Consider the following 15,926-nt stretch of genomic DNA (forward strand, 5'->3'; position numbering starts at 1 on the left):
TGGTGTTTTTTTTCCTTCTTTGGAGGAATGTAAACAAATAGTCTGATCTTGATGACGAGATGCTCAACATTTTCACTTTTTACTCGTACGTAGCGCACTGCGAAGAAGGTTAAAGGCTTAAAGGATGTTTTAAAATGAAAGAGCTTTGAGCGGAAGAGAAGCTCGATCAAAGCTTAGGGACACAGGTGTGTTTGAAACTTCCTTTGGTAAAAATTCTAGCTTGAAAATGGGAGTTTTTCCGAAAAAAACAGGTAGCTATAATGGTCTCAGAGTTATACTCCTGGCGCAGAACTCGCCTACCCTTCGAAGGTATCGAAATTAACTTTTCTTCGCTGCGTGTTCCTCAAAATTTCTAAATGATAAAATAATGTTAATTTGAATTCATTTTTTAAAGACCTAAGTAAGTACTATTATTTTTAATTTGATCAAAATGGAAGCTGACACCGTTTATAGAAACGTATGATAACAGACTAAGACACAGTTGTGTTCAAAATCTCCTTTCGTAAAAATTTGAGCTTGAAAACATGTGTTTTCCGGAAAAACAGGTAGCCAGAATTCTCTCAAAGTTTTACTCCTGGCGCAAAACCCGCCTACCCTTTAAAGATCTCAAAATTTACGCGTTTCACAAAATTTCGAAATAATGAAGTACCTAATGTTAATTGCAATACATTTTTTAAAGACCTAAGTACTTATTAGGGTGTACCTTGTTTTACAAAGTTGGAATTTTACATCTCCCACCCCCTGGTTATAATTCTCTATTTTTTATTTTCCCCCTATAGTCCAGGAAAATTAGATGAAAAAAAAGGGTCATTGGGAAAAGTGAGGTAGAAAGCTGAATTTTGGTATACAGGTCCATTTTTTGGTGCTGAACACGAATCCGATGAGTCCCCGGTCGTCCCTGGTGAGCTTTCTCCCCTATTGTGGATCTAAGCCCCCCAAAACCAGTTTTTTGCAATTTTCTCCCCCGCATTGCATTTTAGCGAAAAATGAGGTTAGACACAAGAATCTACGTCAAATTTCCGATCTAGTGACATATCAACTTTTCTTCTACCCTCAAGGGGGTTGGAACCACAACCATTCAAAAAAGGGGGGTTCCCTGAAAAATACAAAACGTCTATAGGCGCCTAAGAGGGGTGAAATGGTCCCCGACAGCGTTCGAGTTGATATTAGCATGAAAAGTGGGTACCATAGAGAAACCTCCGCGCAAAAAATTTTAGATCCACACCCCCTCCCCTTTTTGCGGAACCCTCCTTTTTTGAAATTTCAGTATCACTTTCCTCAGCCCCATTTCAACCGATTTTGAAAATTTTTCTGGAGGTTATGTATATGCTTGATAGGTAACCCCAAAAAAATTTTCAACCCCCTCCCCTCATATTTACCCCCCAAAATGGCGTTTTTTTCATTTTTTTAGGCCCATCAACAATCAAGATTGCGAGGTAAAATTTTGTAAACACGTTTTTTGGATGTATTTTTGGCCCCCAAACATCATATACTATATTAGAAATTTTTGCTTTGGTGCGCCGTGGTAAAAACTTAAAATAATGTATCGTAGGGGGGTGGGGGGTGAAATGGCAATTTTGAAAAAAACAACTATCAATGAGTAGGGTATCGTTCTCATATGATTCGATACCGCTGAGCACGAATATGACCTCAGATTTTTTGCTACACTCACCTACCCCTCTCCAGAGCCCCTCAGCCCCCTCAATTTTCACGATTTTCGAAATATAGTTATTTTGATGATGTTGGTGTCGTTTTCATATGATTCGACACCGCTGAGCACGAATATGGCCTCCGATTTTTTGCTACACTCACCTACCCCTCTCCAGAGCCCCTCAGCACCGCACCCTCAATTTTCACGATTTTCGAAATATGGTTATTTTGATGATGTTGGTGTCGTTTTCATATGATTCGACACCGCTGAGCACGAATACGACCTCCGATTTTTTGCTACACTCACCTACCCCTCTCCAGAGCCCCTCAGCCCCCTCAATTTTCACGATTTTCGAAATAAAGTTATTTTGGTGATGTTGGTTTCATTGCTATAGGAAAATTACATAAGTTCATTGTTATTGTACATAAAATTTCTCGTAGAATGAGCTACATCACATGGCTCCCCCTCGAGGGGGGTGGACCCTTCAATTTTTTTCCACGCAGAAAACGTAACAATCTGTATGTGTACTGGACTGTATACTCTCTAAATTTGAAACAGTCAATTTCACTGCTTAGCAGTCACGACATTTTGCCTTTTTAAAGCAGTAGTTTTTTTTACTGCAAAACAGTGAAAAATTACTGAATTGGTCAGTAAAAAATCATTTTGACTGACCAATTCAGTAATTTTTCACTGTTTTGCAGTAAAAAAAACTACTGCTTTAAAAAGGCAAAATGTCGTGACTGCTAAGCAGTGAAATTTGACTGCTTTAAATTTAGAGAGTAGGTATGCGGAGCATATATGTGGCATAATAATTATTCATGATAACTGTAACTTGAGTATGTATTTTATAATTCAATGACTACCTACATAAAAAATCACAAGAAAAAAATATGGTAACGAAATACTTATAAAAAAAGTAAAGAATGTTAATTTGTGATTCACTTAAATGTCATCATCTGTGGTATAACTTTTGTCGCTGGAATAGTTGTAATAGTCATTTTCTTTCGAAAATCGTGAAAAATGAGGGGGCTGAGGGACTCTGGAGAGGGGTAGGTGATTGTAGCAGAAAATCTGAGGTCATATTCGTGCTCAGCGGTATTGAATCATATGAAAACGACACCAACATCATCAAAATAACTATATTTCGAAAATCGTGAAAATTGAGGGGGCTGAGGGGCTCTGGAGAGGGGTAGGTGAGTGTAGCAAAAAATCGGAGGTCGTATTCGTGCTCAGCGGTGTCGAATCATATGAAAACGACACCAACATCATCAAAATAACCATATTTCGAAAATCGTGAAAATTGAGGGTGCGGTGCTGAGGGGCTCTGGAGAGGGGTAGGTGAGTGTAGCAAAAAATCGGAGGCCATATTCGTGCTCAGCGGTGTCGAATCATATGAAAACGACACCAACATCATCAAAATAACTATATTTCGAAAATCGTGAAAATTGAGGGGGCTGAGGGGCTCTGGAGAGGGGTAGGTGAGTGTAGCAAAAAATCTGAGGTCATATTCGTGCTCAGCGGTATCGAATCATATGAGAACGATACCCTACTCATTGATAGTTGTTTTTTTCAAAATTGCCATTTCACCCCCCACCCCCCTACGATACATTATTTTAAGTTTTTACCACGGCGCACCAAAGCAAAAATTTCTAATATAGTATATGATGTTTGGGGGCCAAAAATACATCCAAAAAACGTGTTTACAAAATTTTACCTCGCAATCTTGATTGTTGATGGGCCTAAAAAAATGAAAAAAACGCCATTTTGGGGGGTAAATATGAGGGGAGGGGGTTGAAAATTTTTTTGGGGTTACCTATCAAGCATATACATAACCTCCAGAAAAATTTTCAAAATCGGTTGAAATGGGGCTGAGGAAAGTGATACTGAAATTTCAAAAAAGGAGGGTTCCGCAAAAAGGGGAGGGGGTGTGGATCTAAAATTTTTTGCGCGGAGGTTTCTCTATGGTACCCACTTTTCATGCTAATATCAACTCGAACGCTGTCGGGGACCATTTCACCCCTCTTAGGCGCCTATAGACGTTTTGTATTTTTCAGGGAACCCCCCTTTTTTGAATGGTTGTGGTTCCAACCCCCTTGAGGGTAGAAGAAAAGTTGATATGTCACTAGATCGGAAATTTGACGTAGATTCTTGTGTCTAACCTCATTTTTCGCTAAAATGCAATGCGGGGGAGAAAATTGCAAAAAACTGGTTTTGGGGGGCTTAGATCCACAATAGGGGAGAAAGCTCACCAGGGACGACCGGGGACTCATCGGATTCGTGTTCAGCACCAAAAAATGGACCTGTATACCAAAATTCAGCTTTCTACCTCACTTTTCCCAATGGAATGTTATTTTTCCTGGACTACTACTTATCTATAAAAAAAGCGGTGTCGGTAGCCCATTTAAGTGGAAGAAAAATAGAAAAAATGTAAAAAAATTTCTATTTATGAAATTTTATTGTTTCTGCGCCAGAATCTTTCCAAATAATCCCCTTTTCAAGAAAACTTTCCACGACCCTTTAAACTACATAAATATTGATCTCCCAGTAAGAAGCCCCTCAAAGTTGAAAAAAATCACAATAAATGATAATAAATCAAAATTGCGGAAAATTTGTTAAAAATATCTCATTTCCACATTAGAATTGTTCTACGTAACCCCCCTTTCAAAAAAATCCATTGTTGGACCCCCAAATAATGTTGGCTCTCTTGCATGGAGCCCCTCCATTTGGGGAAAATGAGAAAATATTAAAACTTGATGTCTGTAGAAATTTGTTGATGAAAAGTTTTTATTCCTGTGCAGAATTTTTCTGAATACCTAAGCACTTTTTCAAGACAAACCTCCCCCCCACCGGTCTCTCAAATCTTGTTGGTTCCCGATAAAGCCCCTCAAAGTTGAAAAAAGTCAACAAAAAAATGAAAAATTCATATCTGTACAAATTTTTTGATAATGTTTGATTTCTGAGCAGAGTGCTTTTAGATGACAATTAAAAAAAAAAAAGCACGTTTTTGTCCTCCAAATGATGATGGTCCCCTATTATTTGACGCCCAAAATTAAAGAATATCGAGAAAGATGAAAATTAATGTCCATATAGGTACTTGTAATTAGGTAAAAAATTTTCATCTCTGAACAGAATTCTTCTAGATGATATGTTTTTCCAGAAAAACATTTCCTCAGCCGCCCCCTCCCCCTCCTACAATGCTGATCAACTACATAGAGATCTCCAAAGTTGAATTTTTTTTTGAATGGAGGTAAAGGTCTCCTCAGCAAAGTGCTTTAAACCTAAAAATGAAATCTCATTGATAGGGATTCTTGATGATTTTTTGCTAGTTTTCAAGTCTTACATTACGTACCTATACAAGATGTCAGAACGTCATTAAGTCTTCTGTGAAAATTTGACGTAGTATTATTGCAAAACGTCCACTTCAATGTTTCTCAAACTCAAAATGTCAGACTTTGGTCTTTTTTCTACAAGTTTTTAAAAATCTGACATAGTGCTTTTCTGATATAGATCGACCAAATCCAAGGATTAAAATATGGAAGAAAAAAAAAATGTAATGATATTCATTTTTTTTTCATTTTCTGAGGAAGGAGACAAGTTTCACCTTTTTATCAGGCAGACAGGTCATAAAATATTTAACACTAAGTATTGATAAAAATGGACAAAATCTAAGGATTATAATGCAAAAAAAATGTAAAAATTTCAATTCTACGGGGGGGGGGAGGAGAGGCGTGTTCCCTAGCACGACTTATTTTTACTAATGTGATTGGAGACATTTTTCTCATGAAACCCGACAACAATTTAGGCGTCATTAAAAATATTTTTTCACAAGTAAGTAGGTACCTATCAATAAGAGCGCTCCCCTCCACTGGTTAGTCTTGGGTGGAGATAGGAGGCTAAAATTTGTATATAAGTTGATTTTACATAAGTAGGGACTTGACTGAGGTGTTAGAACTAGAAAATTCACAATTTTAAAAATTTTGCCTGATGCCTCGATTTTTTCATCCATGGGAAAATGGGAGGGGGGCACCTGCACGACTTTTTTTCACTAGGGGGCTGACATTTTTAGGGTATTATTTTCTCACCTGAAGTCATGTTTTTTGGGGGGAGGGGGTGGGAACGAAAAATATCGAAAAAAACTAGTATTTATAAATTTTTAATTCGGTCAAAATGGAAGCAAACGCTGCAGTTATAGAAACATATGGTAACAGACTAAGGCACAGTTGTGTTAGAAATTTCTTTTGGTAAAAATTTGAGCTTCCGGGAAAACAGATAGCCAGAATGTTCTCAAAGTTATATGTACTCCTGGCGCAAAACCCGCCTACCCTTAAAAAGTCCCAAAATTATTTTTCATCAACTTCGATCGAGTTGAAATTTGGCTCGCATTAAAAATCATTCCATCAAATCCTTATAACTAAATTTTCAGCAACCGAAGTTGATTACAACGTCTACTGGAGTAATTGGAAATTGCTGGAGAAGAGTCAACTGAGTCATTCCATCCCAATTCGACCAACGTTTTTGAGTCATGTCCTTCGATTTCACTCAATTTTTTTTTACAATGTCTATCCACCCAATAAATAAGGAACCCGCAATCAGTTGGGTCCCAGCCCCCTCAGAGGGCGAGTGAGAGGAAGGAGGGGCTTTAATTATTTTCACATTGTCTCGAGGTATTCAACTTCAGCAGCGCATTACTCCAAAGCTATGATACTTTAATCAAAACTGATTTCACAGTTCAAAATAAAAGTTCGAACTTTTAAATTGAAAGTTCAAATTTCAAAACGGCGCTGTAAGTGGGAGCTACCATTTAAAATTCTGAAAAAATCTCCATAGATGAACCTTTTGATATTTGGGTGAAACTTTCAAAAACAAATCTGGGGCATGTGATATATTGAATTGTATGTTTTTAGTGACGCTGAACACGAATATATGTATAATGTCAGATTTTTGATTGTATCCCATGTATGTAATATGGAAATCATTATCTATTTGTTGGACTTTTTTTTCATTGGGGAGGTTCTGGGGCTGGGGGCTATGAGTGAGGTAAATTTGAAAAACTAAGGCTATTTATTCGCTCTTAGTGAAGGCTCTAGATTGGTCCAAAAATAGTGAAAATCGATTTGGGAGGTCAACTTTAGAAGGTGGGCGGAGTCTCGAGCAATTTGTCGCAAAAATCGACGATTTCGGAATTCTTTTTTGAGATTTTTCAAATCGTAAAAAAATACACTTTTCAACTCGTCGTCTCGGATTTTCAATTCACTAGCCATAATCGATGTGGAATGTACCGGACTTGAGACAGAATCAAATTTTCAGCTATCGAATTTGAAATTTGATTATACAACGCCTTCTTGAAATTGCTGGAGAAAAGTCAACTCTTAATTGAGGCTCCAGGTCAGTTCAAAAATGGTGGCAATTGATTTGGGAGGGTCGACTTCAGAAGATGGGCGAATTTTTGAGAAATTCAATGCAAAAATTGACGATTATGTTGACGAAGTTGATCCTGTAGGGGGAGAAAGTAATTATCTGGTCCTCATCCGCAATGTAGGGGGTGGATTGCATATTCGAACACATTACTTTTGCTGATTCTCAATATAATTGCATTTCTTCGCATAAATGCAATTATCCACCAACATTATGTCCTCTGACTCTTTCCTAAGGAGCCTCGTGAACCGTAACAAATACATGATTTAACAAGGAACTTGATATTGTGAAGCGCGAATTCATAAAATAGTAGAAAACGTCATAAGTTGTTTAGGTAGGAAGCCCTGATAATTGATCTTCTCAGGGTTAAAGCGTACTAAGGAAATTATGACATCAATTAGCCAAATGATAAATTCATGTATTGATAGCATAAACACGTAATATCACAGGTTGCTCAAATCGTATACATGAATGAGACTTCTATAATAATTAAATGATAACTATAAACTTCTAATAGAAAACGTAATACAGTCGGCCCCGCTTATTGTGGATTCGCTTAATAGAATTGCCCGTTTAATGCGATCAAATGACTTGGTCCCGATTTTTTGTACCTAATTACACAGAAAATTACTCGTTTAATGTAATCAAGTTCCCCGCTTAGTAGAATCATTTTGTGAGATATTTCTCCTTTCATGACTCGTTATCTTCACTATTTTTATCAAAATGTTTCATAATTCATCAAAAAATCTCAATTTTTTGTAAAAATTGCCAAAAAACTGTATCTGTTATTTGCCAAAATGTTCAAAAAATCGTACCTATTGCTAGAATAATGAATAGTTATCAAAAAAGTCTAATTTTTGCCAAAATTGTACAGAAGTTTCTTTTTTGAAAAAATTATTTAATAGGTAATCCCAACTTTTGTTGAAATTGTCAAAAAAAGTCATGTTTTTAGCCAAAATTATCAAAAAATACATTTTATGTGAAAATTGTGATTTTTCAAAAGTTCCTTTAATAGAATCACCCGCTTAATAGGATCATTTTGCCTCGGACAAATGCGACCACAATAAGCGGGGCCGGCTGTAAATTGAATGCGTAATATGGTGGCAGGCTTTCAACGTTTTTAGTTGCATATTGAGCCCAAAACCGAAAAGCTCATATACAACCCCCTGTTGGGGTCTTGGTTAAGGACATCGCGTTCTCTGGATTGCCGTGTCTACTGACAAGCTTTTAACCCCGACGCCCGAGTGCTAGTTACCTCCCACGGTTCCTCATTTATGATCCTTCATGACTTATATCCCATGATACGGTGGAAATATAAGAATGCGTAAGGTGTGACTCGATATGTTGGTCCATGATGGATGGGATAAGTTCCAAGCGTCCTTAGAAAGTGTATCCACAGCATAAATTGGTATTCGTAATTCTTGGTCACCGAGATATTCCACTAGGCAGCAAGAAGTCGAAAGCGTGAGGAGGAATGCGTACAACAACTGGAAAAGCTAGCGTGGTGAGTTGTTGGAACTAACAACTGAGGAAAAACCGCTTGTGCAGGAGCTTTTATAGACGAAAGTTCAATGTAAAAGCGGTAGGGATAACGGATATTTGGCGTAAAAGTAGGGACATAACGGCGCGCGTCGCGTAGGTCTCATTGGCGGCAGCAAATTGGTGGTGGTATCGTGGAAGGGTTGATGAGTCACGAGTATTTCTCATGGCTGACGTCACGAGTACTTTAATAAAATGTGTATAACGTCACAAATACCTTGTAGAATTACGTAGAAACGTTCATTTTCTACCGCCTATAGTGGAAAAAGTGATCATTTCTACCGCTACAATCCTACAATGCTTTCTGGAGCAATTTGAAATTGCTGGAGAAACGTAAACGTTTGCTGGAGGCTCCACATCAGACCAAAAATGATGGCAATCGATTCGGAGGGGGGGGTCGACTTTAGACTACAGACAGAGTTTCAGATTTTCATGTCTTTGTTTGCTCTTTTTGTAGAAAATTAATATATCAGTTTCAACATTTTCAGAAATTTACCAAAAATCGAAAAACCAACTCGACAGCTGAAAATTGGGTTCTAAAATCTGGGCCACATGTTTTTCCACTGAGCCAAATTTACTTATGTTGACATAATTATATTTCTTTTAATTTATTCGCTGACGTTTGCATATTTTGTTGATTACATTTTTCTTTTTTGTTGTCATGTTTACAGGTATGACTCCAAGTCAGAATCAAACCATAAGTGCTCAAAGCTTGGATGCGGAATATAACGCGTCGAAGGCTAATTTCAGTAAGTACACAATCTTATGCTCACATATATGTACATTCCTTTATATGTACAAATATCTCTAGAAATTGAACAAACGTATTTTAGAGGAAATATTTACATTATATGTTCCGCCATAAACACGGATATAAACAAGTCGTTCAAATACATCGTATCGTATATAATTTACACGAATATAACGCCATTAAAATATGTACATACTCGGTATAGATATAGACTGCTTGGTTATAGATATGATACTGGTACATAAGTAGGTATGCTTATTTTGCATTGAAAAAACTTAACTCGTGTATAAATATTCGATGAGGTGTCCGTCTTACCAAGTATAATACGTTGAGTAAAAGCGTTAATGAATATTTCTTTTACTATTAAACACTTTCCTTTTTTCTTGCCTTGGCGTACCTACCTACCTACCTACATTTTAAACCGTGGTTGTTTCGTAGATTGAGCAATATGACAACTTGACATAAGAATGATGTCGAGTTTTCCGAGGTTTTTCCTCCTTTTTATTCTTATCGTATCTTACTATACTTACTATAATATTGTACAGCAAAACTTCGTGGGTACCTCTACCTATAACGCGTCGACTTAGACGAAATAATTTACGAGGAAATGTTTCGTTTCTTCGAATAAAGGGGTGATAGGCAGAGGTAGAGGGGAGGGGGTCGGGTAGTTTAAATTTTTCATCGTTTTTTACACCATCCGTCGCGTTGCTGTAGCTGGTTTAATTTCGTTCATTTGACGTGCTGATTATTATACTTGGGTGTTGAACGGTCTCTCGTCTCGCCTCGCTTTGCCCCGATGAACAGAAAGTTTAACTTAAATGTATAGAAATTATTACAAAAAATAACGAGCGAAACGAACATCGAGGTTGATAAATAATTTCCACGAGTTTACGAGCTCGCATTGTCTTCGGGTATGCAGCGCCAAGTTTTATCAAAACGTGTGTTCTGCTTTTTTTTTCTAGCTGAAAATAAATTTCCTAAATTATTTGCGGATCAGGAAATTTTCCTAAGTTTGGGGGTTTTTCTAAATCGCTATACAAGCGAACTTTTAAATCGTGTGGTTGTCTCGCTACCGCATCGTTTGAGTTATTTTCGCTAGGAAACTCGATGAAGTGGAGAAATATGCGACCAAAAGTGTCTAAGAAATGGAAAAAAACACACGCTAAATTATACGAAAATAAGATAATAGCGTCGCTAACGGAAAAAAGTCATTAAATTAATTACGCCGGAGTATATATATGACTACGAGGAGAACTGCGTGCGAGCTAGTTTATGGAATAAGTTAGGGGATTTCTCGCTTGAAATATATTTCCGTCGAGTATTTCGCGAATATGCGAGCGAGTTTTTTAAACGAGAATATTTTTTGTCGCATGGTCTATGTGTATGTATGTAGAAACAGATAGCAAACTACACAGAGTCAAAGGTGTACAGTTAATGAAGAAAATTTCGCGTTATGCTGGCATATTGTTTTAGGTTTACCTACATATATACAAAAGCTGGTGGCGGTGTTGTGGGATTTTTTTGAGAGGAGGGAGAGGGAGATACGCATTGTATAAAAATGATGATACACAGCGAGAATGGCGTATGTGGGAGTAGAATATTATACGTGTTTCCTTTTGTTAAATTTAAAGGAACGATGCTGCGATACGCGAGCCAAAAAAAGGTGGAGTGTGAGGAGGCGATGAGGATGGAAAAGGCTGCGAAAATGTCCGCACGCGTTTATATCACCCGTTTCCATTTCCTTTGCGGCGGTTTAATTGTTATTTTTTATATTAATTAACATTTTCACCTTATTTGGTATTCAGCTCGGAGCTTATTGTAAGTGTGCGAGCGAGCGACCAACCTAGTGAGAGGGTGCGAAACACACTACGAACAGGAAGTAATTGTATTTTTCGTTAATGATCTAAAGTAGGGTGCGAATATGCGATTTAATAGAGTCATGGAAGCGTTATATTAGCGACCTAATAACGCGTAAAAAAATTCTCTCCCCCATAAGCAAGCCATATAGTGGCAGATGGAAGAGTGATAGTTGTACACGCGATATAATCACCGACCTTCTTTTTACCGTTGGCCCTTTTTTTTTATAGTATCATCGCTATTTTTGACCGCACGTTATTAAGTACACGAAATACCTACGCTATCGCCATTAACCTGTATGATGACTGGGGTTCATGTAAGGGTCTGTGTGATGGGATTGAAAATGGAAAGCTATCAGCTAAAGTGTAGAGTGTACAGTGTAAGTTGGACTAAGCAGAAGTAGGTACGTACCTATGTATATGCTGCTGTTGTTGCTGATGTTAGAGAGAACTTTAGTACGTGTAAATATTGAAGTAAAAGAATGAAATTCGAGCGTTTTTTTTCTCCTCCTTGTTTCTTGTTGTGTTGTAGATGAAAAGGTCAGGTTTGTTTTATAGGTTAGGCGTTATATGTAGCCTATGTCTGCGAAGAGACGTGAACTTGATACGTTTATTATTTGAAATATCAAAGCGTCTGGTGTGTACTGTGTAGGTGTTTTTCAGCGTTATAAAAATAAAGACGTTTTTGAAAGATTTTTCTTCGATGTGAAGTAGTTATGTTGCGTTGAAAAAAAGAGAAAAAGAATGTAAAAGGTTTCTGAATTACATAAAAATGGCCATTGTTGGATGGAAAAGATGTGAATGTCGTCTCGAGTCTATTTTTGGAATGATTTTATGGTGAATGGTGTAGAATAGAAAATGGTGCGATTTAAGTTGGAATGGTGGTATATGAATGAAGTTTAGTGAGTGACTCGATAAATTTGAATTTTTGGAATGTTTTGAGTGAAATGAGTCCAAAAAACGGATTCGGAAAGTTGAAGAAAAATGAATGTATTTTAACTCTCGACTGGATTATTTCAAACTAGACAGCTAAGCAAAGCTTAGCTGCAAAGTGTGCGTAGCTAGCTGCCTTTTCTACAGCTATAACCGTTATTACATCTAGGTAGTGCATAAGTGAATCAACCATGTCACAGTAATGAGAATTTTTGAAACTCTCACTGCTTCGAAATAATAATTGTTTTTCAGTGTTTTCATATTTTCCAAATTACAATAGGTATTTCAGAATAATTTATAAGCTTGTATTGCTTCTAAATTAAGAAATTTCTAGTTGTTTTTCATAGTTTGCATTGTTTTAAAATTTACAAAATTTCAAATCAATTTCCCGAATTCCCCATCGCTACAATTTCATAAAGTTTTCAATAAATTTTCAGAATTTTGCATCGCTGCTGAGTTGGGAAATTTGCAATCAATTTTTAGAATCCACATTGCCTCTAAATAGTCAAATTTTGAATAATTTTTCAGAATTCTTATTGTCTTTAAATTAAAAAATTTCAAATTCAATTTTCAAGTTCATATTGTCCACAAATTGTAAAACGTTTACTCAATTTTTGGAATTTACATTGCCTCCAATTTTTCATAATTCTCATCTTCTTCATAAATATTACAATACTTGTTTCATATAATTTTTAAGTTCACATTATCTGCAACTTACAGAACTTTTAATCAATTTTTGGAATCCTCAGCGTCTCTAAATACAAATTTTCATATTATTTTTTTTAGAATTTCCATTGTCTTCAAATTTATAAATTTTCAAACCAATTTTCAGAACTTGCCTTTTATTCTAAATTAAGAATTATTAAATCTTATAAAATATGTTAAGAATTTGAATTGCCTCTAAATTACACGAAAAAAATATGGGTAATTTTTACAAAAAAATTTAACTAAATAGGTACTGGTATTTAGCACAATTAAGTACCAGATCCCATTCAATAATTTTTACTGTAATCGTATAGTAAAAATTATCATTTTAATAAATTTTGCTATAGGTACCAATAGTAAAAATCATTTTGTTTTAATAATTTTTACTAAATCATGATAATAAAAATTACATGTTTCAATTGTACAAAAATTAGTTTAATTACTCATTTTGAAGTAATTTTTAAATTATAAGTAAAAAGTTAAAAATTATTCATGTCAAGGTAATTCTTACTATACTTATGGCTATAGGTAGACAAAAAATTAATGAAATGAATTTTTAGTTAGCAAATGATATCATAATTCATAACTCAATTTCAGCATTATTTTTGCCCCATTATCATGTACTACATAGATAACTCCAAAACATTTACCTATCCAATTTTCCTACGAAAAATCTGTCACCTACTTACTTACCTCATGGGGATTCGAACCTGGGTCCCTAAATTTCCTATTCCTACCTACATGCCCTAACCACTCAGCCACGAATTCACTACGAAGGTTAGGGCATTAAAATAATATATTTGTTTGGTAAACGCCCCACCAAACCACTCCCACTTGGAATTTACAGCTAACATACAGGGGGTGTAACAGGGTACAATGAAACACAGCTGGCGATGGAATAGACTGGGGGTATAGCAGGGTATAATGAGCGGCAGGTGTTCTACAAGTCCCCTTTTCCCTTGTTTAGGATTTAATGCATTAAAATAATGAACTAAAATTGCAATTACTCAGCAATTACCCATCCGAATTGAATGAAAATAAATCTATACCCTCCGCCTTAATGATTCTCAAATGGTGTCCAATACCTAGGTACGAAAAACAGTTGGATAGCTTAAGAGAACATTCATTGTAATTGAAATTTCAATTTCTCAAAGCGAAACCAGTACGGCTCAGGATCATTTCATTATACTTAGTCAAATTTTCAATTATGGGACCGAACATTAGCTGAAATTTCGATGAAAAAAATTTATGAGCAAAATGAAGAGGGGAGGGGGCATTGAATGTAGACTTGAAAAATTGATCAAAGCCAGTGTAGATCATGATGATTTTTTTTTAGAACCAAAAACCCGAAATAGACTGAATCCGCTCGCAATTTCACATTCATAATAAGTGAACATTCTGAAACATTTTTCAGGTGACCCCTTTCACTTTTTGTGTAGGACAAGATCACCATTCTGGAAAAATGTGATTCAGTTTTCAAAGTCTTACATGAACTGGAAGTTTTTGAGGCAGGTTTAGAATATTATTTTGCCTACTTATCCGTTGAAAAAGTTGAAAACCCCCTTTCACTCAATGAAATGAACTTTTTTTTGGGGGGGGGGTGTGTTTATAATTACAAGATTATTACACCCGTAAGGGTGGGGGGGGGGTTAGATTTGGTTTGTGAGGTTGATGTTTTTTATTAAGGAGATGAATTTTTGTATTTCCGAGGGTTCGTCAGGGATAGTAGGTGGGTTTTCTTTTATCTGTAGTGTAAGTCTGTTTTGTTTTAGTTGGGGACAGTTGAAAAGTATGTGTTGGATGGATATGGGTTCGTTTCTGCAAAATTGCCATGAGGGTTTTGGTTCTTTTTGGTATAAGTGGTTATGAGTAATTTTTGTTGCCTATTCTTAGTCTAGTAATAAGGATTTCTTCTTTTCTGTTCAGGTGTCCTAGATTTTTCCAGGGGAGGGTTGTTTTTTTATGTTGGAAGAGTTTGTTTGAAGTTTGTTGTGACCAAAAGTTCTGCCAGTTCGTAAATTGTGTTGTAAGTGATTAGAGATTTAATGTCATCAGGAGTGAGAGAGGTAAGAGGGGAGGGGGCAGCGGCTGTTTTTGCTAATCTATCAACAGTGTTGTTTCCAGTGATACCTATGTGGCTGGGAACATACATGAAGCTAATTGAGTAATCATAATATTGGAGGTTAAAAAGGGACTTATGTATGTCTTGGACTATGGGATGGCCAGAAAAAAAGTTTTGAATGGATAGCAGTGAACTTAGTGAGTCGCTTTGGATTAGGAATTTTTTATTTTCTGATTGAATGGAAATTATATCTATTAGGCAATGTTTTATGGTAGTGAGTTCAGCAGTAAAAATTGAGGCACAGTTGTGAATTTTGAAACTGAGAACTTTGTCATTAATTGAGTAAGCATAACCAGTATGAATGTTAGAAATTTTCGAACCATCTGTGAAGCATAAGTTATATTCAGTAAGCCTATAGTTTGATAACTGTTCTAAGTAATGGCTCTTGATTAATAATGGGGACTTGGGGAGTGATCATGTTTTGGGTAGTTTCTTAAGTGGAATTCCATCTGTATAGGCTTAAGAGACCAATATAGTCCAGTCATTAAAGACCAATTATGTCCCATCTACGGGAAAAATTATTATCAAACAGATCTTTCGCAAATATTGTTCACAGAGGTCCCCTCAACAACATACTAAAAGTCCTGGCCCGTACGGGGTCCGGAACCCCCTCAAAGGGGGGTGGAACCTCCCCCAAAATCAGTTTTTCGGCATTTTCTCCCCCGCATTGCATTTTAGCGAAAAATGTGTAATGGATAAAAGAATCTACGTCAAATTTCCGATCTAATGATGTATCAACTTTCCTTGTATGTTCAAGGGGGGCGGAACTGCAACCATTTAAATGAGGGGGGTTTTCTGAAAAATAGATAAAGGCTATAGGCGCCTAAGAGGGGTGAAATGATCCCCGAAAACGTTCGAGTTGATATTAGCATGGAAGGTAGGTACCATTGAGAAATTTCCGCGTAGAAAGTTTCACATCCACACCCCCTCCTCTTTTTGGGGAACCCCCCTTTT

General features: G+C 36.5%; 1 protein-coding gene across 4 annotated transcripts in view; it reads left to right on the forward strand.

The window, feature by feature from the left end:
* LOC135847918 (zwei Ig domain protein zig-8-like) overlaps positions 1 to 15,926 on the forward strand; it is a 450,816-nt gene that overhangs the window by 133,051 nt on the left and 301,839 nt on the right. For all 4 annotated transcript variants that reach the window (XM_065367656.1, XM_065367658.1, XM_065367655.1 and 1 more), the window contains one exon: positions 9,277 to 9,354. In XM_065367656.1, the coding sequence (XP_065223728.1) occupies positions 9,277 to 9,354 (78 nt within the window). The remainder of the gene's footprint in view (positions 1 to 9,276; positions 9,355 to 15,926) is intronic.

This window comes from Planococcus citri, chromosome 5 (assembly GCF_950023065.1).
Source record: "Planococcus citri chromosome 5, ihPlaCitr1.1, whole genome shotgun sequence".
Classification (NCBI taxonomy): Eukaryota; Metazoa; Arthropoda; class Insecta; order Hemiptera; family Pseudococcidae; genus Planococcus; species Planococcus citri.